Source organism: Lepidochelys kempii, chromosome 1 (genome assembly GCF_965140285.1).
Source record: "Lepidochelys kempii isolate rLepKem1 chromosome 1, rLepKem1.hap1, whole genome shotgun sequence".
Taxonomy (NCBI): Eukaryota; Metazoa; Chordata; order Testudines; family Cheloniidae; genus Lepidochelys; species Lepidochelys kempii.
In genome coordinates, this window is record NC_136380.1 from 239,220,671 (window position 1) to 239,241,479 (window position 20,809).

At 39.4% G+C, this 20,809-nt stretch overlaps 1 protein-coding gene across 11 annotated transcripts in view; it reads left to right on the forward strand.

Annotated features, from left to right (window-relative positions):
* EPS8 (EGFR pathway substrate 8, signaling adaptor) overlaps positions 1-19,835 on the forward strand; it is a 219,117-nt gene extending 199,282 nt beyond the window's left edge. For all 11 annotated transcript variants that reach the window (XM_073319206.2, XM_073319138.2, XM_073319198.2 and 8 more), the window contains 4 exons: positions 6,185-6,416; positions 10,601-10,781; positions 11,451-11,580; positions 18,655-19,835. In XM_073319206.2, coding sequence (XP_073175307.1) covers positions 6,185-6,416; positions 10,601-10,781; positions 11,451-11,580; positions 18,655-18,768 — 657 coding nt within the window. In that variant the 3' untranslated portion in view covers positions 18,769-19,835. The remainder of the gene's footprint in view (positions 1-6,184; positions 6,417-10,600; positions 10,782-11,450; positions 11,581-18,654) is intronic.
* The last annotated feature ends 974 nt before the right edge of the window (positions 19,836-20,809 follow it).

Sequence of the window (20,809 nt, forward strand, 5' to 3'; positions counted from 1 at the left end):
TGATTCTGTCCCACGGCCAATACTCTTCTTTGATAGCCTGATTTTCTATTTATTATTCTTTTGTAATGTATTCATTTGCATTGCATTGTGGTGGCCCCTGCATGCCCCAGTCACAGGGCTGGTCTATGTACAATTTTTGTACCCCTTAAATTATATTGGTTTGAGGTTAAAGTGATACGACCCCCCGATAGTGTGAACAAAGTTATACTAGTATATAGATGTTAAACTCTAACCTATACTGGTATAGTCTACATGGGGAAATTTACCAGCATAACTACACCTTTATATTGATACCACTGTAACTCCACATGTAGACTCTCTTATTCCGGAATAAGGGTGCCCACATGGGGAGTTATACCAGTATAAGTTATGGTGTTGTAATCATATTAGTATAGTTATGCTGGTAAATTTCCAAGTGTAGACAATACCTTACTCCCATAAATGTAGAGGAATAAGTTATATCGGTATTATATTAGCACCTTTCTACTGATATCGCTGAATTGACATTAGAGACGTATACTGTTTTAATTATTTAGAAAAATCACACCTATCGTCAAAATAGTTTTAAGTCAGTACAAAAACTATGGGTAGACCAGGCCAGTGGCTGAGGCCACACTGTGTTAGGTGCTGTACACCCACATAACAAAAATATAGGTCTGACTCATGGAGCGTATCTTTTCGGGAGGAGGGAAGGGGATTTTGAAAAGGACATGTCATCAGAATCCTGACTACCTAGAATCATCATTAGTCAGTGATGCCAATTTTAAACTAAGGCTTCAGATGAATCTTCATTACATGTTTCTGAAAGCAAAGGGCAAGAGATGAAGCTTCTTTGTGAAGTTTTATGATGTGAGTACGAATTAACCTGACGCTTTGTTATAACGTAGGAATGTATAGCATGATTACCTCTTAAATTGAACTGCTTTGGGTGTATTATAGGATTGTAAACTTATGTATGTTGTAATAAGATACAGTGCTGAGGTTCTTTATAGTACACAAAAACAAGGAAACACAAAGGACAAAGTGTGTAATTATCTCTGAGGCTTACTAAAAGGATACTGGAAGAAAGCAATGTGCAACATAAAACAAAGGAAAAGTTGTTCTTAGTTCAATGTTTTGGCCTGCTATACGTGAAATGCATTTTGGAACATTTTCCAAAAAAGTGTAACTAATGTTAAAGCTAAATTCTGGTCTTGATTTTAAGCCTGGATCTTGCTATTTCAATGGGAGACATTTGCAAGTATTATAAAGTGGAATTTGGCCTTAAGTGAATATTAAGTGTGTGTGTACAGACATACACACTAATAAATTGCAGTATCTCAGTTATCTGGAGAAATGGCTATATTTCCTTTTTTTTTTCTTGTCTGACAGTGCAGCCGCAGTGACATGAGTGGTGTTAACACTTCATCTTACACGAAGAACATATTTAGGAAGATTAGTTACTTGAATAACTGACCAGTATAAGTGATAAAGTATTACAAATAGAGACAGAAGGGTGTTTCTTAGTGCAATGTATAGGTCCACAAGGACTTGTATTTCTGTTGACTTTTTACACTGAAGTTAAGTGTTTGGGGAGGTGAGCTTGTACATAAACTTGGCTATATATATGTCATGGTTTGAACATGATATATATTCTGTTTTGTTGATGAACATGGCCAAAATATACATAGAAAATATGATGCTTTCATATTTGGTGTTCTGGCAATGATCAAGAAGTGGAGTTGGGATCTTCATTGCTTGTATAAATAAGTTATTGTACTGGAAAATGTGTCTGAGGAAAGATTAAAACAAATGGTGCTAAACCAAGATTCTTGACAAAGTAGCCTGCATCATGATGAGGCCTTTTTGAGACCTTTCCTTTTAATGTAAAATACAAAGTTTTCCTGAAGTAAACTAACTCCAGTACCAACAAGTTTTCTGAAATACATGGGGCCAGATCTTCAGTGTATGCAAACTAATGGAGAGCTATCCGTCTGTATCAGTGGAGGATCTGGCTCATGATTCTCTGGAAAACTAGGGCTTGAGCCAGCAAAGTGCTAAGCATTCTGGCCATGATCCAGCAAAGTACTTATGCATGTGGTTTATTTTAACTATTTGAATAGTCCCATTGACCCCAGTTTCTAGGTTACACATCCTTTTCAAATGTATCCCTTTTTAAAAAGCCCTGGCAGGTCTGATGCAATACCCAAATGGTTTAACTAAGAATGAATATGAAAATGAATAATAGTCCGCTGTTCAAAATTAGTAAGTATTCCCTAGATGTAATTTCTGAATCTTTGTCTATTTCAGTGTAGGTTTCTTACCACCTGTTTTAATGTCTGTTTGTTTGGATGTGAAGTGTGAAAATATATATTAGATGAGTACTAGTCACCATACATTTGGTTTCATATATGTATGTTAGGTGACCAATTTTTCACCTGCAATTCTAAAGAAAAAAATAATAGATAGCTGATAAAGTTAGTGGGACTGGAATGCAGTCATTGGTATCAAAAGCTAATTAATGCCACTAATGTCTTTTTAAAAATTGCTGATGTGGTTGAAGTTCCAATATTGTGCTAACAATCTCATGTGATGTAATTTACTCCATTTTCCTCACAGCAATTACTGGGAGAGCTTTCAGAGGTAACACAAATTGCTATTCTATGTTACTGACTTTCTAAAATGTCCCTTTGTAGGCTGAATCTTTTGGGTTGCATTGTTTCAAAAATTCAGTAGTGCATACTTGTTTCTTTCATAGTGATAAATGAAGATTAACCCGATGAATGAGTTGAAGAGGTCTTCAAAATACTTCAATTTTTTTTTTAAAAAATTGAGTAAACTCAGTTTCAGTACACAATTGGCTTTAGCACATGATTGCACAAATTTTGGACTACGTTTTATGTAATTCCACTTATAAATGTAGAACTTGAATGGTTTCCCCTGTTGGATTATGTTTTCTTTGCAAATATGAAACTGATAGTTGATCTCTTCTATGGGCATAGCACTTGTGGGATGTCTCGTTTGACAATGAAATTGTCCAGGGATGTCAAATAAGAGTTATATCTGGTATTTAGTAATCCTGCATTGGGGTTTGATTGTGGTTGTGATGAAAGTTGATGTTTTGCTTTTTAGTGAACCATTCAGTCTCATCAAACCAGTAATGCTTTTCCCCCCCTGTGTTAAAAGAAAATATGAATCACATTGTGGGGATAGCAGTTTGGCATTTTTAAATCTGTCAGCGTAATTTAATTATTTTTGAATTTCATTAAAACATTTTACACCGATACTTATAAAGTTCTTAAACTCATTAACTCATCTGTTGATGTATTAATTTGCCACCTCATGTTTCACTTAAAGAGTAGTTTTCTGGGGTATACATTATTCAGGCGGTTTGTTCTTTCATATTCGTATTCCACTTTTGTGGTGATTGTTATATTTTTAAAGGCAATTATTGGCATCACATCCAAATGCTATAGCACAATTAATGTCAAGCATATGATTCCTGTAAGCTTCCCACATTGGATTACACAAACCAAACAAAAAATAATTGTAAGGTAATATATTAACCAATAAAATTGCATGAAACAAAGTAAAAATCTTTTATGGGGAACATATTTAGGAAGAGCTGTTAATTTAATAACTGACGGCTATAAATAACGCAACAGAGAAATAGAGGAGCATTTCTCAGTTTAATCTATTAGCTTTGAAACCAATAGGACAGATTCTGAGCTGTTGTAAATCAGCATAACTCTGCTGGAGCTAAACCAATTTGCACTCTCTCCAGATCTGGGTCTGTACATTTTTGGGTTAAATTTCTCCGTTTTGGCATTCACGCATAGGAGCAGCTGGTTAAAATGAATGAAAAGTCGAATGTTCAAATATTGTTAAGGCACTGATGTGTGCTAATATTTTAACACACGGTTTCCACAAAGATTTCCCTACTTAATCTGTGATAAACCCACCTGTCCTGGGGGGATGAAGATATGTGTTGCAGGAAGAATTGAGGCCTGGGGAGTTTACTCATTTGTTTTGCCCGCTAAAAATAAAACAACTTCTCATGACGAAGAAAGAAGTCTTCGCTACTTTATATTAAGATATACTGCTAGAAATGTCGATTCTTTGCGCCTGCAAACTGTTCGGAGTATATCACTAGCATACTGCATTATTCAGCTTGTACAATTTGCAGGGGACATGGCAATGTAGATTTTGTATAGGATTGCTACCCATCCGGTTTTCACCCAGGCAGTTGGCGTTTTGGCTTGTGTGTCTGGGTGCCATTTGACAACCCCTGATGTCCAGGTTTTCGTCTGGGTGGGGAGAGGTGGAGCAGGGGGCGGGGCCTTGGGAGAAGAGGCAGAGCAGGAGCAGGGTCTCAGGGGTCCCATTAGAAAGGGGGCAACCCTAATTTTGTATGAGTATCTAAATGTATCTTTTCTGCAAACCCTTTTGGAAAATACTTGCCGTTTAGTATAATCTGATACATTCTAAAAAATAAATTGCTTCTCAAAATTGTTTTTGAGCCGAATAATACATCACAGCTGCAAGAGTTGATGTAGCATATTGTGGGAGGTGGATCAACACAAAGAGGCAGGAAAATAACCGCAACGCTTCCCTACAGTTCGATGGCAAAATTGTAACAAAACACCCACGAAGGCATCACTGTGTTAAAGAAACAGACTTAAATCATAACACAGTTGAAAACACGGTAGAAATGCGGAGTTGTTTAAATACAGATATGAGTTTTTGCCTACAAGAATGTGTGATGTGAAGCTTTTTTCCTGTGAGTCTCCAGAGAAAACATGTGACGAGCACATTGTTCTGTAGTTAAACTTGTTCAGACTGAGGCAGGCTGAACTGCAAAGTTCAGATCTGGGCCCATGCTTCGTCAAAGTTTAGGGATGTTTAGATGTCTTTCCGAAAGATATTTACTAACCAGAAGTTGTGGGGGTGGATGTACAGCTGGATGACTTTTTTCTTCCATAACTTTTTTTCAGTGAAAAAATAGAGCTTCAGTGACACCAAAACGTTTTTGCAGATGTGTCAATTTTGCTGAATTGTTTGTTTTGAGGAAAAACACCCCAAAAATCTGAAAAATTGAAATGTTTTGGTTTGACATGTTTGAAATTAAACCTTTTGATTTTTTTATTCAAAACAACTTTTCAGTTCAAAATTTCCTTAAATTTTATTCATAAAAAAACCCTACAAAATATTAAAAATGCACAGAATCAAAACAAAAGGTTTCATTTTGAGTTGAGTGAAACTTTTCATTGGGCCTAAAACAAAACTTCTTTTAAAAAAAACTTCCTGACAATTTCGAAAAATGTAATTTTTGGTTCAGTTGGAAATGACTTCCTCCCCACTCCCCCAGATTGCCAATGAACCAAAAAATCCACTATTCATCCAGCTCCAGGTAGGTATAGGAATCACTTGGTGAAAGTTATGGCCTGTGTTTATGCAGAAGGTCAGACTAGGTAGTCATAATGATCACTGCTAGATGTGGGGTTTTGGCTTGGGCTGCTGCAAACATAGGAGTCAACAGCAAAGTGCAGATTAAAGGCAAACTTTCCCAAGGCTTGGGTATGTTTGGACCTAGGATTTTCGTTTACCTAGCTCTCGTACATATGTTTAATCAGGTAAACTCCAGATATTCATATGTCTAAGAGGCCACTCAAAGCCTTCACATAACAGGAGTTCTGGATTTAAAAAACTAATTTTAGACAAATTTTATATTTGGAGGAAAGAAATGAGTTCTGTATAATCAATATTGGGATGGCACCATGCCAACTGCCTAAAACGTTCTCTATGGAAGAGTGCATGGCAAGAGAGGCCATGGACATCTAATGAGACAGGGTATATAAAACCATGCAGGCAACTCGAAACAGATGTGGATGGAATCTGCTCATAAGTTTGGCCCTCTTACCCAACTGTGGCACTGGAGAAAGGAGATGTTGGTGATGGTGTTGGGATAATCAGAGTTTATCCTAAACAGTAAGACGGATGGAAAGACGGACAACATTGAGAATATTGATGGCAAAGTAAGTTTTTGGGAAAGTGCAGCTGTATATCTGACAAGTAGCATGCCTTTCTGGGATGAATTGAGATTGCTGACTGCAACGTACCCAGGTGCTTTCCTGCAGAAGGTTTGGCTTTTGAACACTGAGGGATTTTACTGTGCAAAGCTAATTATGTGTTTGCATCTCTTCAGAAACAAAGGATGGATTATGTTCTGAAACAACCCGATCCCAGTCCTCCTGCTCCATCTCCACCTCTGACACCAGCTCCAGTTCCTGTCCCTCTCCCTCCTAGTGCACCAGCACCTATTCCAGTTCCTTTGCCAAAAGCACCAGGAACCATTAGCCGCCAAAGCAGCACCTCTAGTGAGAGCAGCGGTGCCATTATGCGCGACAACCAGAGACACAAACAACTTCCTGTGGATCGTAAGTTTCTTCAAAATGGCCAGAAAAGCTATTTTCCTGCCATTTCCATCCATTGTAACATTTAAAAAATCACACTTTTCATGTTGTCATTTGATATCTGGCTTTTACCATAACTTTTTTAAAAAATGATCTTTCCATGTCACCTAGCGCAGTGAACCTGTCCAATAACCCAAGCTAAGCAGGTACTTGAATGAAAGTCGTCTGAGGAAAGTAGCTCAAGTAGTAGCTGCAAGAAGTGGTGATTGGGGATTCTGCCTCCTAATGTGTAGTAGCCTGATGCTATAATATGATAAGGAGCAGTGGTGGAGATACTGTCTTTCAGATGAGACAAAACTAAGGTCACTTCATATCATTAAAGACCTCATGACACTTATTGCAAAAGGGTGTTAAACTGGCTGTGTGTTACAGGCTACTTCTACGCTTACACATGTAGCTACGTGCCACAGTGAAAGGCAGGCTGCATACACAGTTGTCACTGTGTTGTGGATCTACACGCTGCAGTGAAAGGCTGTGGCAATGGGGAAGGTCTGCAGTAGTAGGCAGGCATTAGGGAAAAGACCCTGGCACTGAGGAGGCAGTGAGGAAAGGGTCTGGTGGGGGGAGGTGCAGGGAAAGGCTCTGGTAGCACCAGTCTTTCCTCAATGTCTCCCCCTGCCACCTCCCCTCGCCACCAGAGCCTTTCACTGTGGTGGGGAAAGGCTCTGGCAGCAGGGAGGCAGTGGGATACTAAAAATAGCAGCCCAGATGTGAGAAGCACTGCTCGGGTGTGGAGAGAGCCATGTAGATCATGCTCCTCGCCTAAGTCATGTCTCACCATCTACACTGCTGTTTATACCCAGGCTAGCTGGGTGTGCTGTGTCTGTTCTGTACACGCTGCCGTAAGTGTAGACGTAACATCAATACTTATATGATGCCCATTTCCGTAATATCAGAATGTCTCACAATCCTTAGTGTATTTGTCCTCACAACACCCCTGTGAGGTAGGGATGTGCTGTTATCACCCATTTTACAGATGGGGAACTCAGGGACAGCAAGACTAATTTGCCCATGGTCACACCAGAAGTCTGTGGCAGAAACAGGAACTGAACTAGGCTTTCCTAAATTCCAGATTAGCATCCTAACAACTGCACCACCATCCTTCCTGTGTCTAACCTTGCTGTCACAGCCAAATTTCAATTCAGTTAATTATATTATGCCTACATGTATGTTCTTTCATTTCAATTGAATATGTTGTTCTTCATATCCTGACCTGAACTGTACAACAACTATTATCTCCAACCCCAGAGGTAGCTGTATATTAGCGGTAGAAAAATGTGATCCTTATGTGTTATTTTGGGAAAGCCTTTGGAGTCCTTTTTGAATAGAAAACATTATAAAAGTGATTGTGATATATTTGAAATAATAATTTAGTATCAGTCTTGATGTATGTTTGTGTTCAGATATACAGCAGTGGATTTCAGCATGCGGCGTGCCATGCTAGTATTCTGGGAAAAGTTACCCTTTCCTTTAATGCACATGCTTGCTGCTGTCCTTGTTTTCAGCATTTAGCAAGCACTTGGGGCTCTGTGACAGGGGGCAGAGGCTAAAACTGAAGAACAAGAAGCAAGGCATTAATTTCTTATACTTTCCTGGCTTGACTGAGAGTACATGGCCTGAAATTATGGCAGCTCTTTAATAAGAGCTCCCTGGTAATCAAGAAAGAGAGAAGGAAAGAGGTTGGCAACCACAAAACTCACCAAAGATGTACATTTACCGATGACATTTCCAAGACCTCTTTCCCTCTCAGTTAGGACTTCTTCTGTAAGGGTACTTCTGTTATACTAGTTACAACACTGGGTCTGTTTTGAAGAGAAGACCTAAAATTATCAAGAAGGGAACATTTTTCAGAAGTGTCTTAGGCATCACATGTAAGAGGCTGAACCTCAATGAATCTATAGGATTTAAGCTAGCTCAGTTTTAAAAATGGGACTTAGATGCCTCAGTCACTTATGTGCTTTTGAAAATGTTACCCAGGGTCTAACCATGTCTCAGGCTAAGGCCCCAGAAAGATCTGCCAAGGCCTTGGCAAGTTTGAGGTTTTGAAAGTTTGCATTACAAAGTAGGATCCATAATCTAACTGAAGACAAGCCTGTAACTGAGTCCCTTGAACATGGTTGAAATTGTAGCATAGACAGGCCCATAAGTGAACTTCAGTATCTCTACCAACCATTCAAACCCGTATGTCAGGAGATTAGGACCAGGGAACAGTTCACACAGCACTTTATCTAGAACATGATGCTGCATCCACTTGCATGGATGTTCTCTCAAGTTCTGCCCAAAACAATGTCTTCAATGGCATTTCTAATGACTACTGCTGTGTCCCTTACTGTGTACCCCTCGAATCAGAAGGGTTTTTATAGTAACATAATTCCAATAATTTAGCAGTTTTACATATGCCTAAAACCAGCACTTTAATAGCGTAGTTTAGAAATCAGACACTCTGATTTCTTTCCCCAGAACTGAAGAAGAGCTCGGGGTAGTTTGAAAGCTTGTATCTTCCGCCAGCAGAAGTTGGCCCAATAAAAGATACAACTTCACCTATGTTGTCTCTAGTTTACAAGTAACTGTTACAAGCTGAAAAGATGGTATTGAAATAAGATCTTGAGTGATTTGGCTGTTTGTGGGTTGACAGCTCTTCCCTTTTTTTCCTCTCTGGCATGGCAAAAAATCCTAGCAACATTTCTGGTAAAGTTGTACTAATTAATGCCCATGTTTAGTTCTCTGAGATAGCTCTCCCTTCCATGTTCTGAATAAACACATTTCTGAGTCTGCAGAGCTAAATCAATAAGGCATCTTTCGCTTGACCTGTTGAGACAAACTGTAGTGCACTTTGAACTTAACTTCACTGTGGCCCATTATGTCCTTTCCTTCTGGAAGAGACTGACTATTTAAAGAGAAGCTCTAAGAACTAATTTAGCCATTAACTAATGGGGCCAAAAGGATGTGGATACAGTGTCCTGCAGAAATATTACTTCAGCAATGAAAATACCTCAGAGTTAAGCCTTTCTCTGCATTAGCTGTCATTATTGCCACAAGGTAATATTGCACCTATACTATGAACTAGATCTACAGTTTCATTTTGGGGACAGTTTGTCAGTTTCTGCATCTATCGGAATAAGTGATTTGTCACTTAAAGGGCAACAGAGATGCTGGCTCATAAGCATGAGGCAGGTCTTCAGTCCTTAGAGAATAATTGCAATACTTCCTTCCTCTGAGGCTGTGTTCTGAGTTAGTGTTCCCAGCCGAAGCATATAGCCTTCCAGAGATGTACAAATTTCCGTTACAGAATTGACCCAGTGCACATCTGGTTCAGCTAGCTGTACGCTTGAGGCCAATGCTGGAAGCTTCAGAGAAGCAAAATTTTGTTGGGTGGAAATGCTAGAGAATTTGGTAAATTTCATGCTAATTTCCAATGACCCTAAGCACCAGTATCTCAGTAAGATTCACTAAATACCCCTAAAAATTTCAGCAGTGATACCATTTAAAATAAACAGAAACAAACCACTATTTTGCTCTGTCTTATAGTTTGTATCTACCTCTTCTCCAAAACACGCATTGGGAAAGTGGATTCAAATAGTGACAGTCACTTGCAGAAGGAATGCAGTAAACCCTAGGGATGGTCAAAACTTTTCCGTCTGAACTGTGTTTCAACAGAAAAATTGTCGTCGCCCCCCCCCCCCCCCCCAAATGTCTGTTTCACACAGCAAATGTCAATGTTTTGTCAGAAAATTAAATGGCCCCAAACCAAAGTATGTTGATTTGGAATTGTTGCCATAGTGCCTTATAGTAATTGTTCAGCTACTGCAGGTTCGTGCCCCTTCTCATTTACAGCCTGGGCTCTTACATCTCCCCTGCAGCAGCAAGGTCTCTCCCCCCGGCCCTCTTTTAGGTTTTTGGCTGAAATTTTTGCAGAAAAAAACTATTCTGTGGAAAATTAAACAGAAGTGATTTTTTTTTCATTTTTGTCAAAATTTTCCATGGAGTAGAAAAAAGTATTTTTGACCCTCTCTAGTGAATGCTTTTTTTGTTTTAAAAATGGAGCGTGGTGGTACTAAGAACAAACATGCTTTTTTCCCAAAAGCATCTTTAAAAAGCCTTAAAAATAGATTCCCTGTTGTGTTCATCTTTTTTGTCTCTCTTTTTAGGTAGGAAATCTCAGATGGAGGAGGTACAGGATGAGCTTATTCACAGGCTTACCATTGGCCGGAGTGCTGCCCAGAAAAAGTTCCATGTGCCACGACCAAACGTACCAGTTGTTAATATCACTTATGATTCCTCTGCTGAGGATGTGAAAATGTGGTTGGAGTCAAAAGGATTCAGCCCAGTGTAAGTCTGAGGATGAACTTGGGGAAACACTTATTTCAGAATATAAAGAGGAAATCAACTACAATTTTTCAAAAGAGACTAGGATTTTGACTGCCTAACTTGTGGTGTTTTCCAGCAGTCTGGTTTTCAGAAAGTGCTGAGCACTCGCCCTCTGAAAATCCATTCCCCTTTTAATAAGAGGTCTTAAATTAAGCCCCCAAAATATTGAGGCACGCAGAACCACAAGTCACTCTTGAAAATGTTGTCCACTTTTACGCTGATTCTAACAAAAGGAGATCAGATTGCACCCTGCTGTTGGTGACTGACTTCCATCCTAGTAACCTGTAAATCTCATCTTCAAAATTAGAAACTAATTTCACCCAAAATGGGCCGAGCACTGCAAGGCGCTGATTTTTTACTATAGGGTTCCACTTTAATGGGTGGTAAGGACACTCAGCCCCTTGCAAAGTCAAGGAAAATATAAGTGGATTTGACCAGTTTTTAGGTACTAATGTTGAGTACTTCAGCATGTAAAGCTTTTGTCTTAATTTAATAATCCTATTTGGGATCATTTGGGGAGAAAATGGCTCATGTTTCTCTCCCAAGTGGTGGATTTTTATTTATTTTTATTTTGCTTCTCACAGAACTATAAAATCTTATGATGTTCACTCTCTGCTCTGCCTTTTTTAGGACTGTCAATAGCCTTGGAGTGCTGACGGGGGCTCAGCTTTTCTCTCTCAATAAGGATGAATTAAAGACTGTTTGTCCTGAAGGGTCTAGAGTCTACAGCCAAATTACTGTACAGAAAGCTGCATTAGAGGTATGTCTAACCCCTCTTCTCAAAATGGTGCATACTAGCTGGTAACCATGAAAAATTCTTAGGTTGGTAGGGTTTCCAGTCTCTAATCATTAGCAGTTAGGATGAGATTTTCAGGGGTCAGATTATCCTACACCTACTGTTAGAGTTCTTATGCCTTCCTCTGGGGCATTTGGATGCTGACCATTATCAGAGGTTAGATGGTCCACTGGTCTGATCCAATATGGCAATTCCTGTATTCTTCTGACTGTAAAATCAGAGGTGATTCCTCCTCATTTTGTCCTTCTCTCCTGTTCTCTGCTACCTTCCTCTTCCTTTTCTCCCCATCCTCTAGTACAGTGGTTCTCAACCAGAGATATGTGTACACCTATGGGTACACAGAGGTCTTCTGAGTGATACATCAACCCATCTAGATATTTGCCTTGTTTTACAACAGGCTACATTAAAAGCACTAGCAAAGTCAGTACGAACTAAAATTTCATACAATAACTTGGTTATACTGCTCTATATACTATACACTGAAATGTAAGTACAATATTTATACTCCAATTAATTTATTTTATAATTATATGGCAAAAATGAGAAAATAAGCAATGTTTCAGTAATAGTGTGCTGTGACACTTGGTATTTTTATGTCTGATTTTGTTGGCAAGTAGTTTTTAAGTGAGGTGAAACTTGAGACTATGCAAGACCAATCAGACTCCTGAATGGGGTACAGTAGTCTGGAAAGGTTGAGAGCCACTGCTCTAGCAGGCTGGAGCCATTACAGACTGAAATTCTCCCTTTCTGCACTCTCCCCACCATTACATTCCACCCACTAGTGGGTCAGTGTTTGGAAGGACAGACAGACTTGGTGCATTTTGTAGTAATGGTAATGTGTGCTTATAGCCAGCCATTTTGCATAGATAATCAAGAATGTATTCCTTCTTAGAAGGGATCAGTTGAAGATTAAGAAACGTGGTAATGGTGGTGAATAAGGGCTATCAGATCACTGTGGAGAATCATAAGTAATTATTGATTGACATTTGTGTGTGTTTATACACATCCCCTCCCCTCCCTTACTCCCCCATGATTTGTAACTTTATAAAGCTTGACATCTACCACAGCTTTTTGTGATAGAAGACCCCATGAATAAATTTAGATGGGAAATTAGAAGAAGGTTTCTTACCACTAGAGGAGTGAAGTTCTGGAACAGCCTTCCAATAGGAGTAAAGGGGGCAAACAACCTAACTAGTTTTAAGATGGAGCTTGATAAATTTATGAGCAGGTTTACATGATGGGGTTGCCTACAGTAGCAGGGGACTGGATTCGATCACCCAGCAGGTCATTACCAGTCCTGTGTGCTGCGTCTCTGTTTTCGGATGTGCTAAGCATTCCTATCTGTTAGAGTTGTGGGTGCTCAGCACTTTAGAAAATCAAGTCCGGTGACACCTGTTTCTCTTGGATTGGATTGATACCACCAGCTCATTTGGCATAGGAAACCAAACATCCATCGGATAGTAATGACTTCCAATCTCTATCTTGGTCATCTTGTTTGAACTGGTAAACTTGAGGTGAAATGTTCCTTTACCAATCACCAGAGCCATGCATGCCACTACCAATGCTGGCACTGTGGGAGGCAGTCTCAGCAGAGAAGCAAACAACAGAATGAGCTGTGGAGACCAAATATAAACCTGAAAGCGGTGAACTGTCCAGTTCAGGATTGAGGCAAATTAGCTGGGCAGTATTGGCAAGTAGGCACTGTGCTACTCTATGTAATTTTAGTCTTTCACCCTCAATCCAGCACTTGAAAATGACCACAGCCAGAATGACTATACTGGCAGAATGCCTTGCTCATTACATGTATTATATTTTTGTGTTTTACTTACTTTGCCTATAGCTTCTATACTTTTATTAGAAAATAACAAATCCCCCAGTCTGAACCACTTGGATGTATATGGGAGGGAATAAGTTACTTAAAATGAATTATACCCACATTTACTTTTACTATGCCTTTTTTAATGTCAATATGTTTTGGAAATCATCCTCTAAGGAAACGTACCCAGCTTTAAAATATCATGTTTATTACACAAGATGATTCAGACACTTGGCATATGAATAACACACCTGTAGACATCCACACACCTCACAGTTGTTACAAAGTGGGTACAATACTAGTTTGATGGAGGCAGTCAAGGAAACAGGAGACTTAAACACTGATTGTGAAAGGAATCCCCCTGTTAATAGTTATACTGTCAAAGGGCATGGTGGTGTCCTATAGGGTATTAAATTAACTGTGGACATGCACTATAAGCAGATGTCGTCTTTATTGTTGCAAACAGCTAGGAAAATATTCTTGTGTTCAATGGAAGTTAATTTGAAAATTGAACATGTATCAGGTTAGTAGAAGTCTCATTCTCCCTCTGTGTTTTGGGCTTTTTTTGCTTGGCTTTGGTTTCGGTTGTTTCTTCATTCTGCGGGAATTTGAGTGGTCAAGGCTTGTCTATTAAGATTATCTGCAAATGTTAATATGCAGGTATTGGAAGTTTAACAAGGAGGTTGATCTTTTTTGTTGGTTTCTGTAAGTCTTAATTAAAATTCAGTCTCCACTTTATCATTTGACTTTTAACTTATTAAATTAAAAGTAATCTTTTTTTTTTTTTTTTTTTTTTTTGGGACGATGTGATGCTTTAACCCCTCTACTGATGTCTTACTGGGAACATTTGAACACACTGAAGGAGCATGTTTTTTTTCTGTGCTTGTCTGTCCTGCCTCCAAGAGCATGTTCTTACGTAAATTGCAGAAAGCAAGTCTGTTTGCAGTTGAATGGCAGTGGCCATTTCTGAAACATTATCTGTACACAGCTAACAAAAATGAGCTGTTTTGTTCTTAAAAGATAATAAATGTTATCACTCAAACTGGAAGCAATTCAAATAATAGTTCATAGAGCCATGTAAAATTGTTAAACCAGTGTAACCCATGACATACAGATTATCTAAGCACAATTAACTCTTTTTTATAAATGTCTGACTAGCCATTGGGTTATGAGTTTACCCATACGGATCTAGCTAATATATAGAACAGATGATTAGATTCCATGTACTCTAGATTTTGCATCCTGTGTCTAATACTTGTGACCTGTGTATCAGAGGAATTGACTGACTCTTAAGTCAGTGCAGGTACAAATAACATCCCATGCTGGACTAAGTCTGGATCCACCCAAACAAATTCCTCTCCATGCTTGTCCTAAGCTTGCTCCTTGATCTGTGTCCTTTCTGTGATGCAGGGGCGCTCCCAAATCTGTGCCCCAGATCCAGGGAAGCAGCCTTAATCCACCTCTGCATAATGACTAATTCTTCAGTTAAGCAGTGAACTAATGCCTTAAACTTAGGCTACTGTAATTCAGTAGTTGTACCCGCAGGAAAAATAATATGCTAAGTGCAACAATTTAAATGTCTGTCTTGCTTTATCTTCTGCTGAGCTTTTTTTGATCAGTCCTCCACTGCTGAGTGAGCTGAAAATCCTTCATTCTCTCTTTTGAATTAAACCGGAATTCAAACGTGGAAGAGAAAGCAACAAATGTTAAGGCTTTCTGTGGCCACCACATAAACATGGTCTAAAGAGAGTGAAAATCGAGGAGAAGAAGGTGTCTTGGATTATTTTCTCCCTCGGGGGAAATAAATGGTTTCTTACAAAATTTGTTACATTGAATCAATTTTTTTCCTATTTGTTTTTAAATAAAAAAAATCTAAAGAATGGAAAGCATAATTGCTGTTCTTGAGCAGCATGCTGTAAAAAGAATGGCTCTCTGCCCCAAGCAAAGTGCCTGGAGTTGTGAGATCTGGGTTTTGTTTGTGGCTTTGCTACAGACTCCTTGAGTGACTTTAGGCAAATCACTTTGAGTTCAACTCTCAGCTGTGCCCGTACAAAACTTAAGCACTGTGGAGAAAGAGGTGCTGATCACAGCTCCCTGGTGGCTTTCTGCCCAGTGTCAGGGTAACAAATACTTCAAGGGGTCAGTGTGCCTAAATAGAAGAATTAGACACCCCACCATCCTCCCCGAATGGAAAATGATGCCTGATTTTTCTAATCTGCACATCATGTTGCCCAGCAGTTAGCTCATGCAAAATAGTTTATTGGATAATACCCTGTAATCAGTCTAACTTGGCATAAATTGTAAAGAGCTGTAATTAAGAACCAATTGAAGAATTGTTTACCTATCCTTTGCATAAGGAAACTGTTGCTAGCCTCATATGATGCAGACTTCCTATCCGTGATGAGGAAGATTAAGATTCTCCTAGTTCTTAAGGAGAAAAGGAGGACTTGTGGCACCTTAGAGACTAACAAATTTATTTGAGCATAAGCTTTCGTGAGCTACAGCTCACTTCATCAGATGCAAGGCCTGTCCTGTAGTAGGTAACTTCTGGGTACTCTTGTACTCTTCTGGAGCAAATGCGGTTGTATCATAGAGCTTGGCTGTAGACAATGGATCATGTGTTGTGGTCTGGATGAAAGCTGGAGGCATGTAGGTAAGCATAGTGGTCAGTAGGTTTCCGGTATAGGGTGGTGTTTATGTAACCATCGCTTATTAGCACCGTAGTGTCCAGGAAGTGGATCTCTTGTGTGGACTGGTCCAGGCTGAGGTTGATGGTGGGATAGAAATTGTTGAAATCATGGTGGAATTCCTCAAGGACTTTTTTCCATGGGTCCAGATGATGAAGATGTCATCAATGTAGCGCAAGTAGAGAAGGGGCATTAGGGTCTAGGATTCCAGCAGTTGACAAGAACGTGTGAGGAACAGTAGGGGTGTGTTCAACTTTACATTACGATCCCCTAATGTCTACAGCCACGCTCTACGATACAACCACATTTGCTCCAACCCCTCAGACAGAGACAAACACCTACAAGATCTCAGTCAAGCATTCTTACAACTATAATACCCACCTGCTGAAGTGAAGAAACAGATTGACAGAGCCAGAAGAGTACCCAGAAGTTACCTACTACAGGACAGGCCCAACAAAGAAAATAACAGAACGCCACTAGCCATCACCTTCAGCCCCCAACTAAAACCTCTCCAACGCATCATCGAGGATCTGCAACCTATCCTGAAGGATGAGCTTGGCAATTCTTCAACAAAAAAACTTTAAAAACAGACTCCAATGAGAGACTGCTGAATTGGAATTAATTTGCAAACTGGATACAATTAACTTAGGCTTGAATAAAGACTGGGAGTGGATGTGTCATTACACAAAGTAAAACTATTTCCCCATATTTATTCACATACACCCCCACACACACTGTTCCTCACACATTCTTGTCAACTGCTGGAAGTGGCCCACCTTGATTATCACTACAAAAGCCCCCTCCCACCCCCGCGCTTTCCTGCTGGTAATAGCTCACCTTACCTGATCACTCTTGTTACAGTGTGTACAGTAACACCCATTGTTTCATGTTCTCTGTGTATATAAAATCTCCCCACTGTATTTTCCACTGCATGCATCCGATGAAGTGAGCTGTAGCTCACGAAACCTTATGCTCAAATAAATTTGTTAGTCTCTAAGATGCCACAAGTACTCTTTTTTTCTTTTTGCGAAACATACTAACACGGCTGCTACTCTGAAACTAGTTCTTAAGGTAATTTTGTTATACAGCTAGATAAATAGTGGGTTGATATCCAACTGTATAATCTACTAATCTTATTCAAAGTAATATACAGTGTTGAAGTTTCCAATATAATTAGCATGTGTACTTGCATACTAATGACTTCATTCAAATTACCAAATGGTCTGTACGCAGAAGAGAAAAACAGAGATTTGCTCTAGTTTCTCCAGAAATGTAGAATGGTAAGAACATAATTTTTTAACTTCACCGACATTTCTTTTCAGGCAACATTATTTGGGTTGATTAGATGACATGGATCAGTCGAAACTGCACTGTCATAAGTGCTAAATCCATGTGTTAAAATGTTTATACAGCAGGTAAAATGGGTAAATAAAGTGGGGCTCCTAAATCCATATTTAGGTTCCAATCCTGCAGACACTTGTGTGTGTTCAACTTTACACATATGCATAGACTTTATGGTTTGAAGGGACCACTATGATCATCTAATCTGATCTCCTGCACATTGCAGGCCAGAGAACCTCACTCACCCACTCCTGTAACAGACCCATAACCTCTAGCTGAGATACTGAAGTCCTCAGATCATGGTTTAAAAACATCAAGTTACCAAAAATCCACCATTTATACTAGTTTAAACCTGCCCCAGGCTGCAGAGGAAGACGAAAAGCCCTCAGGGTCTCTGCCAATCTGACCTGGAGGAAAATGCCTTCCCAACTCCAAATATGGAGATCAGTTAGACCCTGAGCCTGTGGGCAAGACCCACCAGCCAGACACCTGGGAAAGAATTCTCTGTAGTAACTCGGAGTCCTCCCCATCTAGTGTCCCATCACCGGCCGTTGGAGATATTTGCTGCTAGATGTTGCAGATTGGCTACCTGCCATTTTAGGCAGTCTCATCATACCATCCTCTCCATAAACTTATCCAGTTCAGGCTTGAAGCCAGTTAGGTTTTTTGCCCCCCACTGCTCCCCTTATAAGGCTGTTTCTGAAATTCACTCCTCTGATGGTTAGAGACCTTGATCTTAATTTCAGACCTAAACTTGTTGATGGCCATTGACTTCAGTGGCACTGTGCATGTAAAATTAAGCAGATGGTTGCTGGATTGAGGCCTTAAGCTCCTAAAAGGATGAAATCCTGGCCCCATTGAGGTCGGGGTTTCATCCCCGAGTCCTGAATAACTTTCGTTGACATCCAGAGAGAGCTGAGGATGCTCAGCAGTACTGGAAATCAGGCTGAACTTATTTAGAAGCCTACAGCCCTCATTCAGGAAAGCATTTAAGCATATAGTTAAGTTCCTCACTATGTAGGACATCACTTAAGTGCTGTCCTGAATGGGCCTCTTTAGGCCACATTTAGGCCTAAATGTGGACTGAAGACCTAACGTTAAGCCGTCTGTCTGTCTTATTAAAATCTTGGCTGAAAAGCCTCATCCTGTTGCTAGAACCACAAATTAAATTTGTTTTCTTCTTTTCATTTTTAGGCTAACAATGGTAGCTCAGAACTCCAGGAAATCATGAGACGACGACAAGAAAAAATTAGTGCAGCGGCCTCAGATTCAGGAGTGGAATCTTTTGATGAGGGAAGTAGTCACTGAATGTCTTTTCCTTTTAATCCCATTGTCCTTGGCATTATTCCATCAAGCTTTGTTTTAGGAAGCAATGAAGGGGAATGTCTGATTTATTATTATTATTTTGTAGACATAACTTGTTGCCATAAAGAAACCATGCAACTGGACTTGACAGAAGTACCCACTGCTGGACGTTCTTGGCACTCGAGAAAACCCTTACATCCAAACATGAGTTTTAGCCTTGTGGAATTAACCATTTCATGCTCTTTGTGGATAATCAGAAACACATTGCTGCTTTTGATTTATTCCAGTGAAGTTGAGCCAGTAGTAACACATACTTGGACCTTCAGTAATATAAGAGTTTAAATTCCTTCTGCCGCTGTAGTCTGTGATTCATTCCTTTTGTCTCACGCTCTGGACAGCAGGATGTTCAGATTTATTGGAAAGTTCTTGATGCCAGCAATCAAAGATGAAATGTTTAGAATGCAAACAGCAACTCAAGCCTTTGGAACATAGGCTGAATTTTTCTTGTACCTCTTGCAAGGCGTTTTATTACTAAAGAAGCTGTTGATAGCAAGAGCATATATTCTGTACTTTGATTTTATTTCTGTTTCACTGGTTATGAACCATACTATTACACAGCAAGGAATAACTAGAAAACATTAACACACAAGTCAGCTTACAAAGGTGGTTAGACCTGCTTTTGATAGCCATAACGGTATTCACAGTATCTTTTTTTTTTTAATAGACCTGCATTTTTGTTGGTAACTTAACTAGTCAAAAGGAAAATGTAATCTAGACTCTTTTTTGTGTTGATCCTAAATGACCAGTTTTCTGTATGTAAAAAAAAAAAAGTTCATTTATAAATTTAATCTTTTGAAATATTATTAATTCCGGGGGGCGGGGACACTTTCCAGCAAATGTTATTTTTGGAAACACAATTTTTGTCACAAAGTGTTCTATTGTTTCACATGTATAAAGACTGACACGTCATTTAGAAAGATTTCATCATCTAGTTTCATTAATTTTCATAGTGCCTTTTTCACATGATTCAGCTGAAAGTCTGCAATAAACAGTGTTTGATGTATGTTAAATAGTTGTATCTTTGTTACAAAGAAGGGCTAGCAAACATTCCTGATTTTGTCCTTAGAGTATGCTCTTTATATACATACTAGAAAAAATACTTTTGTAATCAGTGCTCCATTTTTCATAACATGAAAATCCCACATCTTAATAATGCCACTCATCCCAAAGCACCTTATAAATGCTTTTGCTGTGTGTGTATTAAATGTAAATAGTGTCTATGCTTGTCGCTCAAATGCAGTCCTCTTCAAGAATGGAGAACACAAGCTTTAAGACAGGCAATGAAGAATCCTGTATTGAATTTAAAACTCATACAGCCACAGTTTGACCCAATTATGGGTTTATACAGTGGTGTGTGTCTCCCCCCCACACACACACACACTTTGTGCGTGTGGGGGGGTGGGGAATGGCCCTGAATGGATGCACAAAACTATTTTATGTAGGCAAAGTCTTTGACATTTAGCATTATAGCATACAACTAGCATCCTGCCTTAGCATGATGGGTCACCATTACAGGGTCTCTAAACAAAAACTCTTGTGTGTTTTTAACTCAACACACTGATGGTACCTCATTCTTCTACAGTAGTGCAGGCTTCCTGGTCTTTGTCCAAGAAATGTCGTCCTATTGTAGGTGTTCTCTGGTGGGCAGTGAATGACTGACAAAATACTATTGCACCTTGCTTTATTTTACATCAAACATAGAGCTTCCAGCAGATGAGTCGTAAAATTTTAGGTAGGTCTTTGGGAACTGAAAGAATGCTTACTACTGTAAAATGGCACACAACAGTTATATCCTCCTCTTTGTTGGCAGTCACAAGTTTACATTCAGTTTTCATATCCTTCCTCAGGTTATTTGATCACTTATGGGCCGATTCACTTTTTGGCCAAAAGGAAATGTCCACTCTGAGATAGCGGGAACACTGTTCTAGGTGCAAAGTGTATGGCTACCCTACAATCAAGCAGCTGGCCTGCGGGCTGTACAATT